A 14,676-nucleotide genomic window follows, 5' to 3' on the forward strand; every position below is an offset into this window, starting at 1 on the left:
GGATACAGTTACATAACGGTGACGTAGGTAAAGTGACATTTTCACAGTTATTTTTCTTTCATTTACCTGCAGAACCATTCATTCAATTTGTAAAAGAGTAGGATTTTGTCAATATGCGTACAATAATGATCCTTCAGTCATTTTGTAGAAGTGTAAGATTCCTTCCATCTACAGTATGTAGAATAAGTAAGAACATTTACATCCATTCCTCAGAATGTACTCATCTTGTTGAACCCTCTCCAGAATGAAAGAGTTCGTTAGTATAGAGGAAATGCATCCTTAGCAGAAGGCAGCCCTACAAGACGATGTGTGGGTCAATGGCAGTAATTCAAGCCCACACACTATCTCTGACATTTCACTTTAATTAGCTGTTACCATGGAACTAAATAAAGCTCACCACGACAATGACAGGAACAGATATCCTGATTATCTCTGAGCTACACCATGAACACACACACACACACACACATAATCACCCACCCACACACACACAGACACACACAGATGCAGGCACACACACCCACCCACGCAAACACACAAAACACACACACAGACACTCCCACTCTCACTTTCTCACACGCATACACATTACAGTACATAGATATGCACTCGCTGAAGAGTGCACACGCGCTACCCACACACGCGCACACGCACGCACACACACACACACACCTGATGTTCTAATCATTATTCAACATGAGGAAGAATTAGGGAAAAAAGATAGGAGCACAGATGATCAAACAATTGTAGCTTTATGCAGACTGCTGTCATCAGTGATAACGGGCATGGCACATGAAGAACATCCACACATCTCCTCTCATATCTATTTACCACTAAAAAAATATATGTACAGTATTCTTTTAAAGGACTTCTTGGCACTGTGTATTTCTTCCATTTCCCTTATTTTTTAGTCCTTTTTCTTTAGAGCATACAGTAAAATGAATTTCAGTTGGCATTGACTCCTGTAGCCTATGTGTTTTAGACATGAAATAAAGATTCTCCCATTCCTTATGTCTGCTTAACACTGGCATCTTAACTAAGTCATCTGTGTTGACTTTGACATCTTGCATAATTCTCTGTTCTGTTGTCTTTTCCCTGGTTTTTACCTCTATTTCCTCCCCCCAGCTCTCTTTCCACCAGCCTGTTTCCTAATGGTGAATCTGATGTTTATCGTACCAGAAGGCTAGGCTTGGATGATAAACAAGAGGAGAATTATGACTTTAATGTCAGAGGGCTGTACCGACGCCATAACAACGGGTTGAGAGGCACCATTAATACTGAGCTTGATGCTGCAGCCCACCACTCCCTCACCCGTTATGGGGACTTAGTAGAGACAGGATAATGTAATGTACAGTCAGAGGGAAATACAACACAGAGCAGTACAGCACAGTAGAGTACATTGCTGTATAGACTAGAGTACAGAGTAAAGAGCAGTGTAGTACAGTAGAGTGCAGAGTAAAGAGCAGTGTAGTACAGTAGAGTACAGAGTAAAGATCAGTGTAGTACAGTAGAGTACAGAGTAAAGATCAGTGTAGTACAGTAGAGTACAGAGTAAAGAGCAGTGTAGTACAGTAGAGTGCAGAGTAAAGAGCAGTGTAGTACAGTAGAGTACAGAGTAAAGATCAGTGTAGTACAGTAGAGTACAGAGTAAAGATCAGTGTAGTACAGTAGAGTACAGAGTAAAGATCAGTGTAGTACAGTAGAGTACAGAGTAAAGAGCAGTGTAGTACAGTAGAGTGCAGAGTAAAGAGCAGTGTAGTACAGTAGAGTGCAGAGTAAAGAGCAGTGTAGTACAGTAGAGTACAGAGTAAAGATCAGTGTAGTACAGTAGAGTGCAGAGTAAAGAGCAGTGTAGTACAGTAGAGTGCAGAGTAAAGAGCAGTGTAGTACAGTAGAGTACAGAGTAAAGATCAGTGTAGTACAGTAGAGTGCAGAGTAAAGAGCAGTGTAGTACAGTAGAGTACAGAGTAAAGATCAGTGTAGTACAGTAGAGTACAGAGTAAAGAGCAGTGTAGTACAGTAGAGTGCAGAGTAGCAGTAGCAATAGGTTAACGTAATGACGTATACAAATACAATATCAGTGGTTAACAGTGCAGTAGTGAGTAAGAAAATATATGGTAACTGCTTGAGCTGTTCTGAAGATCCAGGATAATGTGTATGTTAAAAATCCAAAAATATATGCCTAGGACTGTATAGATGTATAACAAAGTTTGCAACATGTGGTAAGATATTGCTGTTGCTGTATATATTCTATGTACACATTTACAAGTACACATAATGTTATAGCAAAAATGTTAAAACATCAATTATAACCAAATCTTATCTGTAACAATCACATTGTTAAGGCTACTCACTGCTAACTACCAACAGCTGGTTTTGATACGCAGTCAGAAATACACCTTCTCAATGGCTTCGCCCTAACACAGTCCTGCAGCCCAACAGCCTATCCATCCACACATACACCTGATGTGTCTCTACATATACACTCCTTTTAAATGTATCAAAATACCACCACTACTACTGTACAGGTAGCAGCTCGTCAGCTGCTCAAACTGGATGTGTGTGAGGGGGTGTCTTGATCTCAATCTTGTTTCATTCTGGCAAAGAAATTGACCAATTTAAACGATGTGAAAAATTATATCCTTTCACATAAGTGAAAAAAATGTGTTATGTATGCATAATTTCTAACATATAACGCATGCGTATCTCATAATGTGATGCAAATGAATGTCTGGAATATGCCTGTCAGTGTGTATCGAGGTGAATCAAGTAGCTCAAGTGAGTCTGATTAGGACTACAGAACTGGTTCAAGAGGACTACAACACCCATACCTCAGTGGCGAACTGCTGCAGCCCTCCGATGTTGATTGGTCCTTCCTCAGAGGCGTAGAGGTTACAGCCCCCCACACAGAGGTCAGAGGTTGGGCACACCATGCCACAAGTCAGGCCTAGGGGGTTGTCTGACAAGATCAACTTTGTCGCACCATAGTAGTTCTGGAACACACACAGAACACACAGGCACACACACAGACACAGGCCGTTTTCAGGATTTGAAAGTAAATATTCATTTTGTCATATTTATGTGGTAATAACGACTGCTTCAAATAGCATGACCGAATTGTCTGTCACTTCAAACCAATGGTATAGCACCCAAAATGTCAAAACAAGTGGCACATATAGAATATTGAAGGATATTATAGGAATTCTGGACATTTTCAGTAGAATAATTTTGGGGGGGATAATACACACTACTACTGCACTATGTGTACATTCAGAGGGTCTCTGGTTTCTGTATTACAGTTCTACCAAGTATTCATACCACTGACAGACTTTTATGAACTGTTTTGACTGGAACTAAGCATATATCTAAGGTAATTTTGATTTTGTACACGGTCACACCTAGTTATAACCAGTTATAACCATAGGCGAGTACATAAGATGCTCCATCTTTGCAGGTGATCTGTCTATCTGGTCAAAATCACTGATTCAGGTCCGCCTCTACCCCTCTGGTGATATGAATAACTTAATATTCGATCTCCAGAGAAACCCGGATTCAAATAAAGGTCCTATTTATCAAATTACTATAGGCGGAATTAAGTGTTTTGGGCTGGGGTCAAAATGACCCCAAAGGACTTTTAAAAAATGTTGGTCCATATTCATAGAGAAACTAAACAATGACTTAGATTGGTTAGGAACAAGTTGATTGACAAGGTCATGTAAAATTGGAAGAATAAACCACCTTTGGGGTATGATAAAAAATATGCCTCTGGGGTCAAAATGACCCCAGTCGATAGCTTGAGGGTTAACTGAAATGGGTGTATATACAGTACTGTACTGCAAGCATCCAGGATACACATACCTTAACCACAGCAGGTGTATCAACCCTGCTCTCATGTGGTAGCTCTATCAATATCAGAATATAATGCCTTTATACTGATAAGTGAACATCAGTACAGAGATGTGTTGTGCATTCTTTACTGGTTGTGGCATAAATAAGATGTCTCGTTCCCCCAGTGTGAACTTTACGGAACAGGGATGAACGGCGCTGACTGACAACGATCTGGGGATGATTGTCATGTCCTCTGGCTGCCAGATCAGAGAGCTAGTGACAGGACTGGACAGATGAAGATAGACCATGTTGTTGCCACACAGCTACAGTGGGGAGAACAAGTATTTGATACACTGCCGATTTTGCAGGTTTTCCTACTTACAAAGCATGTTGAGGTCTGTAATTTTTATCATAGGTACACTTCAACTGTGAGAGACGGAATCTACAACAAATATCCAGAAAATCACATTGTATGATTTTTAAGTAATTCATTTGCATTTTATTGCATGACATAAGTATTTGATCACCTACCAACCAGTAAGAATTCCGGCTCTCACAGACCTGTTCTTTAAGAACCCCTCCTGTTCTCCACTCATTACCTGTATTAACTGCACCTGTTTGAACTCGTTACCTGTATAAAAGACACCTGTCCACACACTCAATCAAACAGACTCCAACCTCTCCACAATGGCCAAGACCAGAGAGCTGTGTAAGGACATCAGGGATAAAATTGTAGACCTGCACAAGGCTGGGATGGGCTACAGGACAATAGGCAAGCAGCTTGGTGAGAAGGAAACAACTGTTGGCGCAATTATTAGAAAATGGAAGAAGTTCAAGATGACGGTCAATCACCCTCGGTCTGGGGCTCCATGCAAGATCTCACCTCGTGGGGCATCAATGATCATGAGGAAGGTGAGGGATCAGCCCAGAACTACACGGCAGGACCTGGTCAATGACCTGAAGAGAGCTGGGACCACAGTCTCAAAGAAAACCATTAGTAACACACTACGCCGTCATGGATTAAAATCCTGCAGCGCACGCAAGGTCCCCCTGCTCAAGCCAGCGCATGTCCAGGCCCGTCTGAAGTTTGCCAATAACCATCTGGATGATCCAGAGGAGGAATGGGAGAAGGTCATGTGGTCTGATGAGACAAAAATTGAGTTTTTTGGTCTAAACTCCACTCGCCGTGTTTGGAGGAAGAAGAAGGATGAGTACAACCCCAAGAACACCATCCCAACCGTGAAGCATGGAGGTGGAAACATCATTCTTTGGGGATGCTTTTCTGCAAAGGGGACAGGACGACTGCACCGTATTGAGGGGAGGATGGATGGGTCCATGTTTCGCGAGATCTTGGCCAACAACCTCCTTCCCTCAGTAAGAGCATTGAAGATGGGTCGTGGCTGGGTCTTCCAGTATGACAACGACCCGAAACACACAGCCAGGGCAACTAAGGAGTGGCTCCTTAAGAAGCATCTCAAGGTCCTGGAGTGGCCTAGCCAGTCTCCAGACCTGAACCCAATAGAACATCTTTGGAGGGAGCTGAAAGTCCGTATTGCCCAGCGACAGCCCCGAAACCTGAAGGATCTGGAGAAGGTCTGTATGGAGGAGTGGGCCAAAATCCCTGCTGCAGTGTGTGCAAACCTGGTCAAGACCTACAGGAAACGTATGATCTCTGTAATTGCAAACAAAGGTTTCTGTACCAAATATTAAGTTCTGCTTTTCTGATGTATCAAATACTTATGTCATGCAATAAAATGCAAATTAATTACTTAAAAATCATACAATGTGATTGAAGTGTACCTATGATAAAAATGACAGACCTCTACATGCTTTGTAAGTAGGAAAACCTGCAAAATCGGCAGTGTATCAAATACTTGTTCTCCCCACTGTATATATATTGTAGTTTCTATAGAAACTGAAGAATAATAGTATTTTAGAAACTAAAGAATAACAGAAATGTAAGAATAATTCTCATTTGGGATGGCAAAAGACTTGATAGACCTCATAACAGTTCTATAACACTATATCATTTATGTAATTTCACTGGCAAGGAGAATATAGGAAACGCTACTTAGTCAAAATGAATTTCCTTAAAGACAGCATAACTCCATTATGAAGTGAGTCAATCAAAATCGAGGACACTGTTGTATTGCAGTAAATATTCAAGATTTAAGCTTACTGCTCTGTGTAAACCTGATGATCACCTTTATTTGTTAAAATATGATAATGAAAATCTTTCATATCTGAATGATCATGAGTTTCCTGCTCAAATCAAATGTAAAAGCCTCAATAGCCCTATAAAGTTCCCTAGCATTGAAAATTAACAGTCATAGACGTAAAAGTATAGGCAAGGAGCCAATATTGGTTCAAATCCCTCCGGCCGTTTGGGTTATCCAACAACAAACAATACCATAAATGTAAAAATAGCAGTATGCACCTATTAATATGATTATGCCCGCTTTAGGTTTCATTATGCCATGCAAATAATGTTGCCCACACATATAATATTAGCTAGGCTAAGGTATACATTAGATAATGAAACAACAGGAGGAGTCCTAGATTAAAAACCCTTTCATATTTGTTTCCCTCTATAACAACATTGTGGTAGCCCAACTGTTTATTTCACCACTTTCATCTACACAGACACTGAAATGACTGATTTTATCTGTTTTATAATGTTTCTCCCATTCACAAAATCCTATAACTTCACTGTAAACAACATTTCTTATCAGACACAGCATGCATTATGCAGGTTTGTTTACAGAGCATCATTAAATAGCAATTTGGCACGCTAGTGTGAGGCTGTGTGTGTGTGTGTCTGGCCTTGATCATATGGATGGAAGCAACATAAAGGGCTATTTTTATACCATGTACTGCTTTTACCCTGGCAGAAGACATCAATTAGAGCTGTTCCTCTCTGAGCTCAGAGCAGGGCTGGGGCTCTCTCTCTCTCTGAATACAGCTGGCTGCTACTGGGCTGGGGGGGATCGAATTATCCCAAGCCCATATCAACCAATCAAATACCAAGCCCATGTCTTCACCAATCACAGCTTTACTGGCAACATCCTGCAGACATGGTCCTAAAGAGATACTGGACTGTCTTCTGTCTTTTGTGTTATATTGTGATTTTCTAAGTGATATTACAAATGTTTTAGTCAAAATAGTAATGATAAGACACTTATGAATTGACAAACAATTTGGCATATCAAAGCTTTCATATGAATCATTTGTGTCATTTAGAATAGAAAGGAAGTGAACGGTTACCCTGTTGGCAATACTGGTAATGAATGACTTGATGTCCAGGTTGGTAGGGCAACTTTTCTGACACGGGGCATCTGCACATTTCAGGCACCTACAAAACAGGATGAGAAAAAAGTTGTTGTTAGCGAGCTGTTAGAGGTGTGAGTAATGAAAGAATGAAGGGAGTCTCAAGATGATTAGGCAGGGAGACAGGGAGAGAGGAGAGAGAGATAGAGAGAGAGAGAGAGAGAGACAAATAGAGAAAAAGAGAGAAAGTGGTTGAAGGTATAATAATAATAACAGTGAGAATGAAAAAAGAGAACAAGACAGAAAGGAAGAGGTAAAAAAAAAAAAGAGAAAGAAGAACGAGAGAAAAAACGAAAGTCAAAAAAGAGAAAAAAGAGTGAGATGAACAAGAGAGAGAGAAGAGAGAGAAACCCTCCTCTCCACTCCAGCTAGACACATATAATAATCCCAACTTGCAATTCCCTGAGCTCAGTGCAGAGCAGAGTGCACCGGTCTGCCATTAATACCACTTATCACCCTGACAGCAGGGCAGTTATAGAGGGGCTGTAGCCAGGTAGACGGCCACCACCGCCATGAACACACACACACGCAGTGCATGCACACTCGCAACGTGCACACACACACACGCAATGCACACATACAATCACACAGACGCTCCACAGCAAGATGTTTTATTAAACCTGGGTGGTTGATCATCAGCTGACATCACTGTTGACCCATTTTTTTTATTTGACAATAAATTATGCTTTAGCCCATAGCATAACGGATATTGCGGCAGTGTATCTCAGCCCCAAGAATAGCTGGAGACAGAGCACAATGAATGGGGCAGAGGGAAGCGCACACACACAATGCAAAGAGCTGAAAGGCTCTAGAGATATTAGATTGCATCATGGTTGTAATCTGGAGCTCAATGATTAATACTGGAGGAGGGGCTACTGAGGAGTCTTGGAGAGATGTAGAGCCACACACACACAGGCACGCATCCACACAAACACATATGGTGGGGTCCATAATTATTACCACCCTTGATAAAGATGAGCAAAAAATACTGTATAAAATAAATAATACAAATACTGAGCTATATTGTATGCTAAAAACATTTGTGAATTGTGTTAATTTATGCTAATACTATTACTCAGAGAAAGAGATTGTGTTTGACAAGTAAAATAAATAAATAAAAAAGATAGGGGTAAAAATGATTGGCACCCATTTTCAATACTCTAGCACCTTAACCTTGCGAGGATAACGACACTGAGCCTTTTTCTAAAATGTTTTATGAGATTGGAGAACACATTGGGAGGGATCTTAGACCATTCCTCCATACAGATTCAATTCAAACCACAGGTTTTCAAAGGGGTTCAAGTCCGGAGACTGAGATGGCCATTGCAAAATGTTGATTTTGTGATCAATTAACAATTTCTTTGTGGATGTTGGGGTTATTGTCTTGCTGGAAGATCCACTTGCGGCCAAGTGTCATTCTCCTGGCAAAGGTAACCAGGTTTTTGGCTAAAATATCCTGGTACTTGGTAAAGTTTATGATGCTGTTGACCTTAACAAGGGCCCCAGGACCAGTGGAAGCAAAATAGCCCCATAACATCAAAGATCCACCACCATATTAGGTACTTTTCTACATTTGCTTCTGTTTTTCAACGCCAAACCCACCACTGGTGTGCGTGGTCAATGAGCTCTATTTTCATGTCATCTGACCATAGCACCGGTTCCAATCCAAGTGCCAATGCCATTTATCAAACTCCAGGCGGTGCTATGGTCAGATGACATGAAAATAGAGCTATTTGGTCAAGCACACCAATGGTGGGTTTGGTGTTGAAAAACAGAAGCATACACTCACACACACACACACGTCAAAATGTGCAGAATACATAATACTCACATTTCTGACCTATTTGAATGTACAACCCCTCTCAAACATTAATATAGAATACATTTCCTGTAAAAATATACATTATAGCCTTTGTGCTTTCACTCCAGGTCAAATTGCATTGAGGCATTAATAAAGATGAGATCTAACAGATACATAAATGAAAATCTGTGTGAGGGAGGGAGGGCACCTTCAGTCGGCTGTCTCTCCTCTCCGAAATATTTTTGTTGGTGTGAAAAAGTAAAATAACCTTTACACTCTCTCTCTCTCTCTCTCTTTCTTCAAGGTAACATTAAAGAGCCTGGGCTGATACAGACACATTATAGACCCTCCTCTATCTATCTCCCACGGCCAGCAGCAGCCCTGGCCAGCGCTTAGCAAATGTCAACAGAAAATAATGCACACACAAAGGCAATCTTATTTGTTCAAGAATCGCTCTAGGTCACAGCAATTCACTGGGGCACGCGGAGCTACACACCACACAGCTTCTCCAAGGAGGACTTTCTCTCTCTCCTCTATCTAGGAGGTACAGCAGGCAGCATCTGTGTTACACTCTCTAGAACACAGTCACAACACAGTTTTAATACAACACAGGCCCCTCTCTCCCTCTCTCAAAACATGGGCTGATTAGCTTTGTGTTCTTTCCTTGTTCCTCTCCTAATAATCAGTGCTTTGAATGCTCTGTATGATGAGTGGATTCCTGCACATTATGAATCGTCAATATGCGGCAGGTACCTAATCTCCTAATTCATTGTTTCCATTATTATGTGGCCAAATGAGCTAGCAATAGAAATGTGCAATTCAATAAAGCCCCACACACCTCTGAGGGGTTTGCAATTTAAATGATTGCTTTTCCCTCAAATAATTATTTTGTCACTACACACAGAGCTGTTCACTGTTATCTTTGTGAAATTAGTCGTTTGCATTGCATTCATATTCATGATGAGGAGGTAATACGGAAAATAATACCTTCCAGTCTTATCACGCCACTGATTTGATGTCTATAACAATCAGGAAGAGAAATGTCAACTGACAATTAGTTGGACAATAGAAGCCTTTGACAGACTACACAGAACCGAACTGCAGCTCCTGGTAATATTATGTGAAATCTGACATATTGCAACTGCCTGTAGGCACTGCCTATAGCCTTAGAAAACCGTGGTTTAAAGTATTAGATAAAAGCATTTGAAAAAACATCCGGTATTCTGAGGATGAAGTAACATGGGTTTCATAACCATATTCAAGGCCACACTCTCAGCACCATGGACAGCAGTTAAAGTAACACTGCCTTCTTTTACAGTTCAGACATATGTTATAAACCTGTAGCAGTACAAGTATCAGTACAGTATAACATTAGTATAGTAGATATTAACATATGCTGTGTAAATAATTATTGTTATTAACTGCGGTTATGACTGGATCCGGACACAAGGAAACTAGACCTGCAGCGCTCGCTCTCTCTCTCTCTCTCTCTCTCTCTCTCTCTCTCTCTCTCTCTCTCTCTCTCTCTCTCTCTCTCTCTCTCTCTCTCTCTCTCTCTCTCTCTCTCTCTCTCTCTCTCTCTCTCTCTCTCTCTCTCTCTCTCTCTCTCTCTCTCTCTCTCTCTCTCTCTCTCTCTCTCTCTCTCTCTCTCTCTCTCTCTCCCTCTCTCTCTCTCTCTCTCTCTCTCTCTCTCTCTCTCTCTCTCTCTCTCTCTCTCTCTCTCTCTCTCTCTCTCTCTCTCTCTCTCAGCATGGCAAGATAAATTGTCAAAGTATACATATAACAAAAATGGTGGGACCAACAGCAATAATAATAGTAGTAGTGGAAATGGGATTACCATTAACAGCAACTACAACAACAATATTAATGAGAATAAAAATACATTAAAGCAATAGTAGTAGACCAGTCTCAACATGACAGAGAAGACACATGACATGGTATGAAAGCCAAAACAAAACAGGAAATATTATTGACATTACATTACACTTTTCACTGGCTGTCCCTCAGGTTGTGGCAGGAGGACTCATATTTGGCTTTTCACCCAATAAATATTTTATTTTTTCTTCATCTTTTATTGTTTCAAATTATTTGTACTGAATGATAATTTTGGGAAATAAAGATTCTCTTAGGTCTGAGTATTTATCACAGTGTAATAGGAAATGCAGCTCTGTCTCTACCTCTCCCCGGGGGCAGAGTGAGCACAGCCTGTCCTCTCTGGGCAGCCAGGTTTGCCTGTGACGGCCGGTCTCTATAGCCAGACTGTGCTCACTGAGTCTGTACCTAGTCATTGTTTTCCTCAATTTTCTATCAGTCACAGTGGTCAGATAGTCTACCACCATGTACTGTCTGTTTAGAGCCAAATAGCATTGAAGTTTACTTTCATTTTTTGTGGTGTCTTTCCAATAGGTGATATATTAAAATTTTTGCTTTGTGATGATTTGGTTGGGCCAGATTTTCTGAGTGCTGTCCTGAGGCTCTATGAGGTTGGTTTGGGTTAGTGAACTGAGCCTCAGAACCAGCTGGCTGAGACTCTTCTCTTGTTTCATCTCTTGACATAGTAGAGCTGTGTGATGTAATGTTTTGGGGTCACATGTTTTTAGATTGTTGTAAAATTTGATGGGTATATTTTCTATTCGAATAAGGAGGGGGTATTGGCCCAATTCTGCTCTACATGCGTTATTCCGATTGGATGTTTGTCCCATTTGGTAAATTCATTATTAGAGAGCGGACCCCATACTTCGCTGCAATATAGAGCAATTGGTTCTATGACTGATTGGAACATTTTGAGCCAGATTCTAATTGGAATTTCGATTTTAATATTCCTTTTAATGGCATAGAATGCACTTCTTGCTTTGTCGCTCAGCTCATTCACAGCCATGTGAAAGCTACCTGTGTTGCTGATATTTAGTCCTAGATACGTGTCGTTTTTTGGTGTGTTCTAATAGAACTGTGTCCAAATAGAATTTATATTTGTCATCCTGATTTCCGGACCTTTTTTGGAATATCATTATATTCTGGTTTTTTAGATTAACGTGTGCAGATGATCTAGATGCTGCTGTAACCCCTCCTTAGTGGGAGACAGTAGCACCAGGTCATATGCGTATAGCAGACACTTGATTTCAGTGCTGTGTAGGGTGAGACCATGTGCTGCCGATTCTTCTAATGTTTTTGCCACTTTCTATTAGTTTATAAAAAAGACCTTTGTGCCAAATTTAATCAAATGCTTTCTTGAAGTCTACAAAACACAAGTAGATTTTGCCTTTGTTTTGGTTTACTTGTTTGTCAATTAGAGTGTGGAGGGTGTAAATGTAGTCTGTTGAACAATATTTTTTAACAAATCCAATCTGGCTTCTGCTTAGGACGTTGTGTTCATCAAGGAAATGATGCAGTCTGCTGTTTATGATACTGCAGATAATTTTCCCCAAGTTGCTGTTAACGCAAATTCCTCTGTAATTATTTGGGTCAAATTTGTCTCCATTTTTATAGATTGGTGTGATCAATCCTTGGTTCCAAATATCGGGGAAAATACATGCAGTTAGGATAATGTTGAAGTTTGAGTATAGCCAATTTGAATTTGTGGTCTGTATATTTGATCATTTCATTTAAAATACCATCAGCACCACAGGCCTTTTTGGGTTGGAGAGTGCAAAGTCTGTCTAATAATTATTGTTCTGTAATTGAGGTATCCACAGGATTCTGATTCAAGGATTTGTAATTTTTCTTGTATCGCTTGTTGTTCTGGGCTCTTTGTTATATTGCTGTAGAGGTTTGCAAAGTGATTTCTCCACATATTGTCACGCCCTGGCTCTGGGGACTCTAGTATGTTGAGCCAGGGTGTGAGTTTTCATTTGTGTTTGTTCTAGTTGTTGTATTTCTATGTTGGCCAGGGTGGCTCCCAATTAGAGACGGCTGTAGCTCGTTGTCTCTGATTGGGAGCCATACTTAAGTAGCCGTTAGGCATTCATTTGGTGTGGTTTCTTGTTCCGTGTTGGTTTGTGAATGTAACCAGGGACGTCACGTTTTCGTTTTGTTGTTTTGTTCGTGTGATCATCTATAAATAAATATGTTCGCATTCCACGCTGCGCCTTGGTCCTCCTCTGTTCCCGACGATCGTGACACATATCCCCATTTTGGATAGCCAATTCCTCATGATGAGGTTTGTTTAATTTATTCAAATTCTCCCAGAAGTGGTTTGATTCTATGGATTCCTCAATTACATCAAGCTGATTTCTAATGTGCTGTTCCTTTTTTGTTCTTAGGGTGTGTTTGTATTGCTTCAGTGTTTCCCCATATTGAAGGCGTATATTTTTGTTGTCTGGGTCTCTGTGTTTTTGATTAGATATATTTCTCAATTACTTTCTTAGATTTTTGCAATCATTATCAAAACATTTTTCATTATCTATTCTTTTTGGTTTGCTTTTATGTTTCTTTAGATTAGCCAAGGAGGCTAATTTATCAAATATAAAGTTTATGTTCCAAAAGGCCAAATTTACACCTTCATTGCTGTAGGAGAATGTTAAGGCTAAAAAGTTGTCCAGGAGAGAATGTTTTTTTGGCTACTAATTGTTTTTTGGTAGATATCTGTACTGTTTGCACTCCATCTATAGGCCTGTTTAGTACCATGTAATTTATTGGGTCGTGATGCTTCATGGTTGGGTTCTGTTCTTCGCAGATACACTGTGATTTTACTGTGGTCTGAGAGAGGTGTTAGTGGGCTGACTGTGAAGGCTCTGAGAGACTCTGGGTTGAGGTCGGTGATGAAGTAGTCTACAGTACTGCTGCCAAGGGATGAGCTGTATGTGTACCTACCAAAAGAGTCCCCTCTTAGCTTACCATTGACTATGTACAGACCCAGTGTTCAACAGAGCTTCAGGAGCTGTACTCCATTTTAGTTTTTCACTTTGTCATAGTTGTTTCTGGGGGGGTATGTGGGGAGGGAAAGGTTGTTGCTTCCCAGTAGGTGTTTGTCCCCATGACTGTTAATAGTGTCTAGTTCTTCTGCTGTTCTAGCATTCAGGTCTCCACAGACCAGTACGTTGCCTTGGGCCTGAAAGTGACTAATCTCCCCCTCTAGAATGGAGAAACTCTCTTCATTGAAGTAGGGTGACTCTGAGGGGGGAATGTATGTGGCACAGAGGAAGACGTTTGTATCTGTTAAGATAGCCTCCTTGTTGATTTTTAACCAGATAAAGAATTATCCTATTTTGATCAATTCGATTGAATTAGTTAGTTCAGATTTATACCATATTAGCATTCCCCCTGAGTCTCTGTGATTACTTTTAATTTGGTGGATGGTATGATTATATCCCTATTACCAAGTGGACAGCCAGTGGAAACATCACCTCTGCACCATGTTTCCTATAGTACTACAATATCAACATCATCAAATCCTTTAAGGAAGTCTGGGTTTCTGCTCTTTAGCCCAAAAGCAGAGGTCTTCAATCCTTGTAAATTCCAACATGCAACGTAAAAAGATTTCAAACTGTTTTTTCTTTACCTTCAAAATGAGATAAACACTCACAATCCAACAATAACTATTAAAACAGGATTTTTCAATTAACGTTAACTCGTATTATGCAAATGTGATTTGTTTATCATTTAGGTTGCATTTGTGTCATGTCACTTGGGGGAGTTATTGTGCTCATCTTACCATGACCCTCGGCATATCACATGTGAGCATAGTAGACCCTCGGCCTATCACGGGAGCATAGTAGACTCTT

At 40.5% G+C, this 14,676-nt stretch overlaps 1 protein-coding gene across 1 annotated transcript in view; it reads right to left on the reverse strand.

Annotated features, from left to right (window-relative positions):
* Positions 1-14,676, reverse strand: part of LOC121549908 (dihydropyrimidine dehydrogenase [NADP(+)]-like) — a 212,733-nt gene that overhangs the window by 127,827 nt on the left and 70,230 nt on the right. Inside the window, exons 4-5 of the mRNA XM_041861880.2 lie at positions 7,093-7,180; positions 2,832-2,993 (exon numbers count right to left, since the gene is read on the reverse strand). Coding sequence (XP_041717814.2) covers positions 2,832-2,993; positions 7,093-7,180 — 250 coding nt within the window. The remainder of the gene's footprint in view (positions 1-2,831; positions 2,994-7,092; positions 7,181-14,676) is intronic.

The sequence above is a fragment of the Coregonus clupeaformis genome, chromosome 34 (genome assembly GCF_020615455.1).
Source record: "Coregonus clupeaformis isolate EN_2021a chromosome 34, ASM2061545v1, whole genome shotgun sequence".
NCBI lineage: Eukaryota > Metazoa > Chordata > Actinopteri > Salmoniformes > Salmonidae > Coregonus > Coregonus clupeaformis.